This window comes from Typha angustifolia, chromosome 7 (genome assembly GCF_048772165.1).
Source record: "Typha angustifolia cultivar Huaian chromosome 7, ASM4877216v1, whole genome shotgun sequence".
Taxonomy (NCBI): domain Eukaryota; kingdom Viridiplantae; phylum Streptophyta; class Magnoliopsida; order Poales; family Typhaceae; genus Typha; species Typha angustifolia.
In genome coordinates this window covers 10,140,687-10,155,602 of record NC_133245.1, presented here as the reverse complement: position 1 = coordinate 10,155,602, position 14,916 = coordinate 10,140,687, and the positions used below count along the sequence as shown (strand labels likewise).

The window sequence follows — 14,916 nt, the reverse complement described above, 5'->3', positions numbered from 1 at the left end:
ATTCTTACACTGACATTGTATGATTTTCCATTCATTGTAATGCTTGTAACAAACGATAGCTATGCAGATTTAATTGTGGCTAATAATAGTATAGCAAACTACATTGGTCACTTTTTCTTTTTTGTCCTTGTCAAGTTTTAGCTTACATAATTTGATGTGTGATGCCCTTATTTTTGTGTGTGTGTGCTTTATTGTAACTATTGGTATTATCTATTATCAATTGATGATGTTCATTATCTTTTATAGAGTTTCTAAAGGCCAAGTGTCTTATGAATTCTGAAGTTGCAATTATCCTTGATCATAAGTATGAGCAGCTTCAGCAGATATCCGATGATCCTGCAAACAAAATATCTCAGTGAGTGCTGATGTCATTTTATGCATGCCATCTTTTCTCACTGACATTGCAATGTCAGAACCTTCCAACAATGAGACCTCAATGGATCTTCTTTTCTTCAGGGTATTTGAGAAGTCGCTGCAGTATGTCAAGCGCTTTAGTCGCTACAAGAACCCTGATGCTGTGAGGCAAGTTAGAGAGTATCCTTATACTGCAATTTTTAAGAGAAATTTTTAGAATATGTGTTGTGGGTAATGTTCTGAAAATGACTAAATTGGTTTGAAGTTTCAGTAGAAAAATGAACAGGAAACTGATTCAAAATCAAGGTGCAAACTCATTGTTCATGGTCAAATTTAGCAATTTTGCAGGTTCTCACCTTGGTTTAAACCAGTTTTAACTGAAACTGATGAATATATTTTCTAACCAATTCCGTCATAAAATTTAAACTAATGATGGCTGTGTCGACCAATGGGGCATATCGGCCGGCAAATATTGTGTCAGCACTTCGCCAGCACGATGTGTGTGTGTGTGGGTGGGAGTCCCAACAACACCCCGCCCTTCCGCCTTCTATCGTTTATTTGGGAGGATTAGGGTAGGACAAAGACGGAGGTGCGACTGATGATATTTTTCTCTATCTCTTTCTCCCTAGAGGCTATTCAGAAGCGATGAAGGGACAAAGGAAGCTACTTGTTGCGGCCAAGGGGCGGAGATGGAATCGTGAGTGGTGGAGGAAACGATTGCTGCCATTAGAGGGTTTGGGGAGCTCAATCTAGTGAGGAATATGATCCTTGAAGTGGATCGTTTTCCTTTTTTTTTGTTTTAAGTTCGCCTCACTAGGCTTAATATAGATACAATAAGAGGATATAACTTAAGTGAACCAAAGATGGAACGAGGTTTTTTCCCAAAAAAAAAAGGTATGGATCGGAAGCAGCCTTGTGGGAGGATTAGGGCTGGACAACAATGAAGGTGCGACTGATGGACAATGACGAAGCAACCTTTTTGGCATTTTCTTTCATCGGCATGGCACATGCTGCAATACGTGTCATGTTGATCAGTAGACGACACGCACAGTTACGACCATCATTGATTTGAACCTCTTTTAGAATGGATATAGAATTGTTGCTTGACATTTTCTCTCTATTATTAATTGAGTACCTTAGACTTCGAAATTAAGCCCTTAATTCAATCACCAGAATCCTAAGCAAATATCAGTTGGCTGAATTTGAGGTATGAATGTGTAACAACCTATCTTAAAAAAAATTAAAATTAAATTATTGTATGGCACAACGTGGGCAGCCTCGTGCCATGCAGTGGCAGGAAGGGAGGGCGCCACGCGCCCTAGCCGCTGGCCCGGCCAAGTATTTTATGTAGTTAATGCAATTAGTTTAAATTGAAAATTAATTATATTGATATATATATATATATATATATATATATATATATATTCATTAATATATACTATTTTGTATAAAAATAAAATACTAAACTTTGATAATTATTTTATATGACCGGATAATAATTATTTTACTTATATTTAGTGATTATCAAAGTTAAAAATACAAACCACAAAGATTAACTATAATTAGGTTTTATCTATACTTATATTTTTATAATTATATATATATAAGCCTCTTATTATTATTTTATAATTATTATTATTTTATAAAGATTAACTACTTTTATATAAAAAGAACAAACCTTTTATTCTTATTTCATAGATAGCATTTTATAATAATAGCATATTTATATTACCAGAATTATATTTATAATTAAATCTAGATATTTAATAAAATATAAAAAGTGGAATTTTAAACCTAATAAATCATCATATTTTATTTAAATTAATTCTAATTAGATAAACGGCTAACATCATACTACTTAAATATTTTCAAATCCCAAACTCCTTATATGAAACCCCGTAGACCCTGTTAATGATGAGTTGTCACTCGGTTGCCGAATGTGAGGGATACGTGACTTGCGTCTTCTGATCAGGAGTGAGTAATCTTATCATTTAGACATCTCTCTCAAATTATATTATATTATATATTATGTATATGCATATTTTTGCCTCCAGCATGATTATATGAATTTATCTAGAGATGATTACAATCGAGCATATTTTTATCATGCATATAATTAGGCTGATCTTGGATATGAGTATGATGATGATAAATAGAAATAATTAAAGATGATTAGAGATGATTATATAATAATAATTTTATGTCTAATTGATTTGTAGCATAAGTATGCATATAATAAATTAGCATGGGTATGCATGTGTTGACTACATGGTTGGAGACTACATTGCATCATTTTTCTCTTGATTCCTATTCCACCTAAATTCCTATTATGCATTGACGTGTAATCGTACTAGATATATGCATATAATCTGTCATTTAGAAGGAAAACATGAAATGTGATTAATATGATAGTTGATAGAAAGTGTGAGGATACCCAAGTGGGTGCGAGGGTTAGGGCGTGCCTAGAGATAATTAATTGCTCAACATAGTCGCGATCCTATTGGCCTTACGTCCGAGGTCGTAGTCTGTGTATGCAGTAGACATTCGGACACATGTCGTTCACCAGGGTATATGTGGCAAGTTATCCTCACGAGGTTTCTATCAAGAGTATCCGGTCTGAATGGATGTTGATACTCTAGCAGGTGGCAGGGTGCGATTATATTTGAGATACTCCTTGTGGGTGGCAAAATATGCTCTGAGCTTTTGGGAATGATGTTAAGATCGAGTACCAAATATTGACTGTGCACAGTGGTCTAGTATGATGATGACATATAAAGCTGACATTGATGACTGAGATATTGAAAAATGCATATGATTTCATTATCATCTGATTACCTAATTATCGAGTGGTCAATATACATCATATATGGTTGCATTTGGTATAATAATATGGTCATGGTCGGTATGCATTATCTGTCATATTTGAGAGAGAGTTATGATGATAGTATGACATGGTGATCTATTTATTCATTACTCTTTAGTTGACATCACTGATTCGAGGTAAGGTCTATTAACTAAGCATTTTGCTCATGACTCTCTTTATTTTTTTTCTAACTCCCTCAGATATGTAGTACGTGATAGCGACTTGAGATATCTCGAGAAGATATTTTAGATTGATGAGGTGAGCTATAGGTGCGAGACGCTATAAATGATAATTTGTATAAAAATTGAGTTGTATCGTTGTTTGTTATATTTTTACTTTATTATATCAAACGATGGTTTATATAATACATGTCAGATTATAGTGTACTTGCGTATTAGTTGTTTAGTTGTATTTTGATAGTTTGTCGTGGCCTATGTGGGTCTTGTTAGATTATGTAGTGGTCTAGTATATATTATTATGGACTTAGATATTCATATGTTAACATATTTATTTTGTTGATAGTATGATTTATTTGGTGTTAGATTATGTGAGAATGGATATGTTAGCAGGTATTATTTGATGATGTCATGATTATATATGCGCGAGAGTGTATCTGTGCGTGACGGGCCCATCCATCCTGTCGCGTGAGCTGCACATACCGTATGAGCACATGCGCGTGCACGTGTCCGTGCCGAGTAGAGGCGTTATGGGATGTGGTATATTTGTTGATTAAATTTCATGTAGTTGAAATGGTCTAATTGGAGATATTTATACGGAATGCAGCTCTGCGTGCTCGGCAATCTTTGTCCCGACACCGTTGAGGAAGAAGCTATTGCTATGGTCTCATCGATCAAGATAACAAAGATATGAGGCAGTCATTGCTAGCTCTGACTCTACAACCATCTCTTTAATATCCTTCATCGTACTGTAGAGTTTCATATAGTCAATATTGTAGAGCAAAAGCAGTTCAATATCTGTTAAAGTGTTAAACTATCCTCTAGATTTCAATCTTTAATGTCAATTGTCTTTCAATTAATTTTCTTCTGGTTTTACTTGTAGAACAACTAGAGTTCACTAGTATTGATATATTAGCTGTGAAGTACCTGTTCTTTTAGATGATTTTTTTAATGCTTTCTATGGCAGACGAAAGGACGAATTCATGAAGATGACCAAATCGAGAAGCTGCTGCATGATCTTTCTCTAATTAAGAAGTTTGAGTAGCTCATTATGTAGTCGAAAGATTATGAGTCATCTGGTTGTAAATTTTCAAGGCAGTATTTAGCTCTTGCATGTTATTGACAAACTGTATCGTAGATTTCAATCTCTGCTAAACAAGTATCAATATTTTCATCTGTCCTGAACTCCTGATGTACCTCTCCTTTGTCCAATATTCTATAGGGCTTTGTTTGCTTAGAGTTTTGGGACCCCTTGAACTAGTTCAGGGATTTATAACTAAGTTCACTCTAAAAAATCAAGAGTAATAAATAAGACCAACTAATTAAGTTCAAAGCTTAGTTTTAAACTAAATAAGGCCTAATAGTATTTGATAGACAAATCATTTTCATTATAGAAGTTTTACATTCGATGGAAATAGACCACTGCATTAACAAATAATAATCTCATACATTTGAGGTCCTCTCTTTTATGAGTGTTAAAATGAACAGAGCAACTTAGACTTGGCTCAAGCTTTTCTACGAGTGTCAAAATAAATAGAGCTACTTAGACTTGGCTCAGCTTGAGTCGACTCTTAATTTTAAGCTTGATTTGAATTTAGAACCGGCTATGCTCGGCTATAACAAAATTTCATAAACCCTAGTCCTAACCTAGCAATTCGTGCTCCAATCCTTCTTCATCTATATTCACCGGCCCATCGCTTCCTCCTCCTACCCCACTATCTGCAAGTCTCCTCCTTCTCCTTCACCTCCTCTATTGAGACCCTCAAGCCTCCTCTCGTCGGCAAGCATCATCCTCTGTTGGCAAGAGGTATTTTTTAAGCATAATTAATATTGTTGTTTACATCATTATCTAATAAATTCATGTAAGAGTAGCACCGATAGGTAGCTAATCATTTTCTATGTAACAACCCAAAAAAAAAAAAAAAATTAATTTTGCATGGGCACGACGTGGCCGGCCACAGTGTGACCGGCCTCGTGCCCATGCAGTGGGGCTGCGTGGGGGAGGTGCCACGCACCCCCCCCCCTTCGCGTCGCCGCAGCCAACCGGCTGCGGCCATCTGGCAGCGGCGGGCCCCAGCGCCGCCGTAGCCACCGCCAACCTCCCACCGCCTTCCCTCTCTCTCTTTAAATCTCTCTCTCTCTCTCTCTCTCTCTCTCTCTCTATCTCTCTCTCTCTCTCTCGCCGAGGCCGGTCGTCGCCGTCGCCACCTCCTCGAGCGCCGGTGAGCTCCTCTCTCTCTCTCTCCCTCTCTCTCTCTCTCTCTCTCTCTCTCTCTCTCTCTCTCTCTCTCTCTCTTTCTTGCCCGAGGGTGGGCTCGTCGGAGCCGAGCCACCGGCGAGAGGCCGGCCGCTGGCTGGCCAGCAGCGGCCGGTGCCCTCCCCGCCGGCCCGGGTCCGCAACCTCCTCCCTCACCTCCTCTCTTTCTTCTCTTCCTCTTCTCTTCTTCTTCTTCTTCTTCTTTCTTCTTTCTTTCTTTCTTTCTTTCTTTCTTTTTCTCCTTCTTCCTCAGCTCCTCTTTTCTCTTTCTGCACAGTGTTGGGCTCGGCCCAGCACTGTAGCAGACAGTGCTGGGCCGAGCCCAGCACTGATGGCAGTTGTAATTAAATTATTAATTAATTAGTTTATTTATGTTATTTATTTAAGTATTTTGCTTCTTAATTAATGCAAATAGATTATTTAGACATTAACTATTTTAATAATATTATATATCCTTCAATGTAATTTTATTAATGATAATTTTTATAATTAATGATTAATTAGGCATAAATATAGGTAATACTTATATTTATTTATTTACTTACTTATATGTATATTAGATTAATAGATAAATTTGTAAATTATAATTATTAGATTTATATTCTAATATTCTTATGATATACATTTTTTAAGTAATTCTATTAATTTATTATACATTATTATTTTGTCACAAAGAAGATAATGGCTACATAGTCCCTAATTAATCAAGATATAATTTAATTATAATTAGGTTTTTATCTATATTTATATTTTATTTATAATAAAAATCTAGCCAATTATAAAAATAAGTAGAAATTCTAAAATCTAATAAATCATCATATTTTACTCGAACGGATTATAATAGGATAAACAACTAACTTTATGTTACTTAAACATTTTCAGACGATCCCGAACCCCTTATTTGAGACCCCGTGGACCTTGCTAGCGATGAGTGTCACTTGGTTACCTGACGGACATGAGAGATGCGTGGTTTGTATCTTCTGATCAGACGGTGAGTAGTCTTATCCCCTAGATCCCTTTCTCAAATTAGGTTATATTATATATTATGTACATGCATGTTTTGGCCTCCAGCATGATTATATGACTTTATCTAGAGATGATTACCGTCGAGCATATTTTTATCATGCATGTAATTAGGCTGATCTTTGATATAAGTATGATAATGATAAATAAGGATGGTTGGAGATGATTATACTGTTATGATTTTATGTTGAGATGATTTCTAGTATGAGTGTGCATGTGATAGACTAGCGAGAGTATGCATGTGTTAAATACATGGTTGGAGACTACATTGCAGCATTTTTCTCTTGATTCCTGTTCCACCTAAATTCCTATTATGCATTGACTCGTTATTGTACTGGATATATGCATATGATCTGTCATTTAAAAAGAAAGCATGAAATATGATTGATAGGATAGTTGATAGAAAGCGTGGGGATACCCGAGTAGGCGCCAGGGTTAGGGGTGCCTGGATTGATGATTATGGTCGCTGATATGCGATATCTCGTGGCCCATGTCCGAGGTCAGTTGAGTCTGTGCACAGACAATCGGACACATGCCGTTCGCCAGGGCATATGTGGCGAGTTATCCTCACGAGGTTTCTATCAACTATGTGGGGTGCCCGGTCTGGATGGATGTTGATACCCTTAGCGGATGGCAGGGTATGGTTATATTTGAGATACTCCTTGCGGATGGCAGAGTATGCTCGGAGCCTTTGGGCATGATGTTGAGACCGGGTACCGGGTGTTGACTGTGCACAGTGGTCTAGTATGATGATATTATACCGAGATGTCGGTGATGATCGTGATGTTGAGAAATGCATATGATTTCATTATCATTTGGTTACCTGATTATCGAGTGGTCAATATGCATCATATATGGTTGCATTTGATATCATAGCATAGTCATGATCGGCATGCATCATGTGTCATATTTGAGAGAGAGTTATGATGATAGATGACATGGAGATTTGTTTACTCATGGTCGAGGATTATATACTTTTATCAGTTACGACGTGTTATCTACTTTTCATTTATATATTATTGAGGATACATTCATATACTCATTCATGACATGATACTCTTTCTGATTCATATTATCCAGTACATGATTTACTCTCTATTTGGCATCACTGATTCGGGGTAAGGTCTATTCACTGAGCCTTTTGCTCATGACTCTCTTTATTTCTTTTCTAACCCCCTCAGATATGTGGTACGTGATAGCGACTTGAGAAGATATTTTAGAGCGATGATGAGGTGAGCTATAAATACGAGATGGTATAGATGATAGTTTATATAGAAATCGAGTTGTACCAATATTTGATATTTGTACTCTTTTGTATTAGACAATGATTTGTATAATACAGGTCGAATCATAGTGTACCCTTGTATTAGTTATTTTAGTTGTATCTTGATGGTTTGTTGTGGCCTGTGTGGGTCCTGCCAGATTATGTAGCAGTCTAGTGTATATTATTGTGGACTTTGATATTCATATGTTAACAGGTTTATTTAGTTAAGAGTATGATTTATTTGGTGATGGATTATGTGATCATGGATATGTTAGCAGGTGTTATTTGATGATGTCATGAACGTATGTGCACAGGAATGTATCTGTGCGTGACGGGCCTCGCCCGACCTGTCGCGTGCGCCGCGCGTGCCGTGTGGGCGCGTGTGCGTGCACGTGCCCGTGTCTGGCGGGGGCGTTACATTCTACCTCTTAATGTGCCCAATGATTTGTCAATTTATTGTAGCTAATTATTTATTCACATTATTATGTTTAGTAAATTCATATGAGAGTAGCACGATAGGTAGCTAACAATTTTATACATCTTAATGTGCTCACTGATTTGTCAATTGGTTGTAGCTAATTATTCTTTATTGCAGCTAAGCATTTATTCTGATTGGAAATTTGGTGGAATATTTGTTGTTGATTAACAGAGGACATGATCACGCAAGTTTGGTTGTGAAAGGTAGCTAGTGGTTCAATATCTCAGATTTTATTTTCAATAGATATTACTAAAATATCTTATTTTATGTGCTAGTGAACACATGAAATTTATACCTTATGGCAAAGCCATTTGACACTGTAACAACCCAACCTTAAAAAAAATAAAAATTGGGCATGATGTGGCCGACCATAGTGCGCCTCACCGCCGCTGCCGTAGCCAATCGACTGCGGCCATCTAGCCGAGGCGGGCCCTGGTGCCGCCACCCTTTCTCCCTCTGTATCTCTTTTCTCTCTCTCTCTCTCGCCGAGGCCGACCTACCACCGCTGCCACCATCCTTAGAAACCACCGCCGCCACCTCCTCAAGCATCGGTGAGCTCCTTTCTCTCTCCCCCCTCTCGCTCTCTCACTCACGCCCGAGCTCGGGCTCGTCGGAGTCGAGCCGTCGGTGAGCTGGCTAGTAGCAGCCGGTGCCCTCCCCACCAGCTCGGGTCCTCACTTCCCTCCCCTCCTCTTTCTCTTCTCTTCTTCTTCTTCCTTCTTTTCTTTCTTCTTCCTTTTCTTCTTCCTTTCTTCTTCTCCATTCTCGGTTCCTCCTCCTCTTAATGCAAAAGTGTTGAACACTGCTAGGCCGAGCCCAGCACTGTAGCAAAGATTATTATTGTTTTTTCTAATGTTAATTATATAATTATTTTCTAATATTAGGTAAATTAGTCTATTTAGATAATTAATTATTTTGATAATTTACACTCACTAATATAATTTTACTAAGTATTTTTAGTATAATAATTTATTAATTATAATTATATATATTGCCTGTAAATTTATTTATAATTTATTAGATTAATATATGTAGTCTTGTTGATAATAATCTTATATTTATATTTATATTTTATATAACTATTTTTAGTATATTATTATTGTCTAATAGTTTGTATAAAATGAAATACTAGACTTGCATATTATTTTTGTATAATAGGATAATGACTATTTTGCGTATAATTTATGATTAATTAAATAAGAATAGGTATTACAAAATAAGTATTAATAATATTATTTTTTGAATTATATCTTTATTAAATCATATATATATATATATATATATATACGCCTTTAGTTATTTACAAAAAGGAGATAAATTACTATATACTTATTTTGTATTATATAATTAGCAAACTAGAATTTTTATTAAATAAATATAAATTATGGTAAAGCATATTAATATTATCACAATTAAATTTATCCTATGAATCTAATCAATTTTAAACCTAATAAAATATTATATTTTACTCGAACGAATTATAATCGGATAAGCAACTAACTTTATGTTACTTAAATATTTTCAGACTTCGAACCCCTTATTTGAGACCCCGTAGACCTTGCTAGTGTTGGATAACAATTGATTGATGAACAACGATTAATTGATGGACGTGAAGGATACGTGGTTTGCGTCTTTTGATCAGGGGTGAATATTCTTATATTCTAGACGCATTTCTCAAATTAGGTTATATTATATATTATGTATATGCATATTTTGGCATCTAGCATGATTGTTTGACTTTATCTAGAGATGATTATAGTCAAACATATTTTATTATGCATGTAATTAGGCTGATCTTGGATATGAGTATGATGATGATATATAGAGATGATTAAAGATGACTATACTATTATAATTTTATGCCTAGTTAATCTATAGCATGAGTATGCATGTTGTGATAGATTAGCATGGGTATACATGTGTCGACTACATGGTTGGAGACTACATTGCTTCATTTTTCTCTTTATTCCTATTCCACCTAAATTTCTGTTATGCATTGACTTGTTATCGTACTAGATATATGTATATGATCTATCATTTAGAAGGAAAGCATGAAATATGATTGATAAGATAGTTGATAAAAAGCATGAGGATATCCGAGTGGCGCGAGGGTTATGACGTGCTTGATGGATGATTGATCGCTCGACATAGTCGCGATCCTATTGGCCTTATGTTCGAGGTCATTAATCTGTGTGCGTAACAGACATTTGGACACATGCTGTTCGCTAGGGCATATGTGGTGAGTTATCCTCACGAGATTTCTATTAGCTAAAAGGGTGCTCGGTCTGGATAGATGTTAATACCTTTAGTGGATGGTAGGGTATAATTATATTTGAGATACTATTTACGGATGGCAGGGTTTGCTTTGAGCCTTCGAGTATGATGTTGAGACCGGATACCGGGTGTTGATTATGCATAATGGTTTAGTATGATGATGACATATAGAGATGACATTGATGACTGAGATGTTGAGAAATACATATGATTTTATTATCATCTAATTATCTAATTATAAAGTGGTCATTATACATCATATATGGTTGCATTTGATATCATAGTATGGTCATAGTCGACATGCATCATGTGTCATATTTGAAAGAGAGTTATGATGATAGTATGACATAGAGATTTGCTTATTTATTGTCAAGGGTTATATACTTTTATCAGTTATAACATATTATCTACATTTTATTTATATATTATTATTGATGACACATTCATAAACTCATTCATGACATGATGCTCTTTCTAATTTATATTATCTAAGACTTGATTTACTCTCTGTTTGGATTCACTGATTCGGGATAAGGTTTATTTATTGAGCCTTTTGCTCATGACTCTATTTATTTCTTTTCTAACCTCCTTAGATATGTGGTACGTGATAGCGGCTTGAGTATCTTAAGGAGATATTTTAGAGCGATGATGAGGTGAGCTATAAATACGAGACGATATAGATAATAAATTATGAGTTGTACCAGTATTTGATATTTGTACTCCTTTGTATTAGACGATGATTTATATAATATAGGACGAATCATAGTGTTTTCTTGTATTAGTTGTTTTAATTGTACCTTGATGGTTTGTTGTAACCTGTGTGGGTCCTGTAAGATTATGTAGTGGTTTAGTGTATATTATTGCGGACTTTAACATTCATATATTAATAGGTTTATTTGGTTTATAGTATGATTGATCTCTGAGATGGATTATGTTGAGTATGAATTTATTTGGTGATGGATTATATGAGCATGAATATGTTAGCAGGTTTTATTTGATAATGTTATAATTATATGTGCACAAGAGTGTATCTGTGTGTGATGGGCCCTGCCCGACCTATCACTTGCGCCGCGCATACCGTGTGGGCGTTCACGTGCCCATGCCGGGTGGGGGCGTTACCGGCACACTTATCTTATTTTACTTTTTAAGATATTTTTAAAATAGTTAAACTTTTTATTAGGGGCTTATGACTATATTTTATTTGCTTGGTAAATATATCTGTGCTAAAAAATTACATATACCTTTCTTTGTATGATACTAGGTTTGTGAACATGTATTGTTTTTCTTTGAAATTGCTTCTAGGTTTAAATCAGTGTTTCTCTAAAGAGAGAGCTGTTCAGTATGTCAACCTTAACCTTAACCTTAACCTTGTGTCTCAAATGGCAATTTACTAATTTTGTACTTGATCTGTCCATTTAGGATAGCTCGGTCTTTTATTGTATTAGATTAGATATTACTAGAATTTAAGTAGTACTTCTGTTTTAACTTTTATTTGTTGTATATAGATGTCAGAGTCAGTAACTATGAATCTTTCTCAGTCATTTGATTCTATTAGTGAAAATGTACATATTAAAATTGATATTGATAATGAAAAGGATAATGAAACTAATAAAGAAGGAGAAAGTACTAGTCAAAAGAAATGAAGAAAAACTTTAGGTGTGTGATTGTATGTCAAGTGGATTAAATGAAAGAAAATGGAAAAGAATAGAAAAGTATCATTGTAGTACTTGCCTTCCAATATTTAATATCTCTAAGACGCCATAAAAAGATATTTAAAATTTTGCACTAGTTGTTAGGCAAGAGTCAAAGAACAATTTCTTTTGTTTTTGCATTTAGTGTTATTATTATTTCTACTGTAGAAAAAAATTATCTCAAGATTGCCTCATCAGGATACAACCAAACTTTTGTGAGAGAAGCAATGATAATAATGATAATTGTACATGAGAATCCTTTTAATATAGTTAAGTATATATAGTTTATAGTTAAGTATATATAGTTTAATATTCTTATAAAGGTCTTTAATCTCTGTTATGAATGAATATCTAGAAGACACAATAAAGAATAATGTCATGAAGGTTTATGAATCTAAAAAATAGGAAGTGAAATGCTTTTAAAATGAACTAATAGAATTAGTTTGACTTCATATTTTCGAATCTCAAATCAAAATGTTGAATATATATCTTTTACTGCTATCTTTGTATATTTTGGAAAAAGCACATTATTAATCTTTGCAAAGTATGGCCATCTAAGCTCTAGATTTTCGTGGCAAGCTGGTCGAGGTGCAGAATGAACGAAGACTTCCCATTACTCGAAATCTTCCATCGATGGCTCGGTTGAAGATCAGTGTCGATCGGCATGCATGTTATGAACCCGACTCAAAGTATTGATCTATTGTAGTTGCAGAATATCTAGTTCGTACAGTTCGGGGAGAATATTTGCCATATATATCATTAGAAAATTAAGAAACTAGGTGGATTCACTTTGCAAATTCCCAATCTACATTTTTTTGTGTTGGGCCCTTCTCTGATTTGAACTCTAGATGTTGTCAAATTGGAATCTAATCGGGACTACTAGGGACAATAAGTTGGATGCATGGTGGTGATGATGGAAGATGTTGACGGTGGTATGTAGTGAGATGGTTGTGGCATGGAGGTGTTGGTGGGCCTGGTGGTGGAGGTTGCTGGTCAGAAGAGATATATATATATATAATATATATATATATAAAAGGAAGAAGGTGGTCGGATCTAATGAAAGAGAGGGATCATTGAACCAAGAGGGAGGAGGATTGATGGCCAACGTGGTGGTGGTGGCTTGGGCTCGAGGAGAGGCTAAGGTTAGGGAGAAGAGCTAGAGAGAGAGAGAGAGAGGTAGGAGATGAACTCAATTAATCAATTATTTCATTCAAGGATAATCTAGTTGCATTTAGAATATTTAACGGAGGCTGACTAACTTGGCCCAATTAGCTAATTAAGTGAGATCCAACCAACTAATTAAACAACTTAAGTCATAGTAAACTGAAATGAAAATCAACTAATCTAAGATAACCGACTTGGCCTAGCGAGTCCAAAATTTGGATATGCTTTTTGTCAAATTTTGAAGTTGGTGTAATGTTTATTTTTATTTTGAGAATTTGACGATACTTTTATTATTGGAGGTGAATTATTGACTTATTCTTATAAATTCTAGCTTTAGTAAAGATTTTTAATTTAACTTAGTTCAGCTTGAATGGTTCATGGCTGGCTTAGCAACTTGAATAGTGTTGTGTTAAAATTTGAAATTGATATAAAGCCTATTTTTATTTTGATAATTTGATATTACTATTATTATTAGAGGTGTAAATTTTTAAATTTCTAGCTTTAATAAAGTTTTGTTTAATTTAACTATTTAAGCTTAGTTTAGCCTGAATAGTTCTTGACTCGGCTCGGGCTTGGTCTGGCTTGGCTTAAATACGACCTAATAATTGGCTTGATTCAGGCCCAATCTCAGCTTGGGTTCAATCTGGCTTGAGCTAATTGAGCTGAGCCGAGCTTGAATCTCAAATTAGGCTCAATTGTTTGGTTGCGTTACTCATGGATCTATCCCATGTATTATTAGTTTCTCTTTTTTCTCCTCCCGTTTTCTTGCAATGTCATGGAGGTCAAGTTGTTCAATGAAGAATAGTAGTCTGCAAGTGTCACGACTCAAAATTGAAATCATGACCAACCATACACCTCAATACGCTTGAGATATACGAAGCTTTATTAATACTTCCTAAGTGTACAATGATAAAAATAAATAAGCAAAGAAAATATGCTTTATTTAATTTAAATTAATTGCAATGAAAATAAAGCAATATCATTATTATTGTGTCTCTAAACAAAATTAAATTAACAATTAATCTAAAACATAAGACCAAAAAAACGGAAAGGTAAATAGGTAGGTCCTAAGTGGAGGTAGGGTCCCGGTGCATAGATTAGATATTTGGATTGAAGTAAGTTCTTTAATGGTGATGAAAGGAAGGAAAGTGGAACGAATATAGTGATAGAAATACGTGCGATTAGAGAAGAGATCGAACGAGAGGGGAGAAGGGTTGGCTCCTAGAAGAAGTAGGGCAACAACAGACGAGGGGAAGATCTAAACAATATAGGCAAGGGGTTGACGTGAAGTTAGGGCACAAGGAAGATTCATTCATAGCATAACCCAACTAGGGTGCACTTTAGATGTGACCATTTTTTGACCCAAACAATA

The 14,916-nt window shown here is 35.2% G+C and overlaps 1 protein-coding gene across 1 annotated transcript; it reads left to right on the top strand.

Annotated features, from left to right (window-relative positions):
- The first annotated feature begins 254 nt into the window (after window positions 1-254).
- On the top strand, window positions 255-4,509 carry LOC140763703 (DNA-directed RNA polymerase II subunit 4-like). Its single transcript, XM_073102009.1, has 5 exons — window positions 255-355; window positions 457-534; window positions 1,528-1,561; window positions 4,001-4,070; window positions 4,359-4,509. Exons 1-5 carry the CDS (start codon window positions 270-272, stop codon window positions 4,436-4,438), a joined length of 348 nt encoding a protein of 115 aa, XP_072958110.1. The 5' UTR covers window positions 255-269; the 3' UTR covers window positions 4,439-4,509.
- The last annotated feature ends 10,407 nt before the right edge of the window (window positions 4,510-14,916 follow it).

Bases quoted from the DNA above. Each gene is read 5' to 3' on its own strand.
- LOC140763703 (XM_073102009.1), top strand. From the start codon at position 270: ATGAATTCTGAAGTTGCAATTATCCTTGATCATAAGTATGAGCAGCTT. The intron at 535-1,527 runs GTATCCTTATAC...TTCAATCACCAG, and splicing joins GCTGTGAGGCAAGTTAGAGA to AATCCTAAGCAAATATCAGT. The intron at 4,071-4,358 runs AGATAACAAAGA...GCTTTCTATGGC, and splicing joins TGCTATGGTCTCATCGATCA to AGACGAAAGGACGAATTCAT.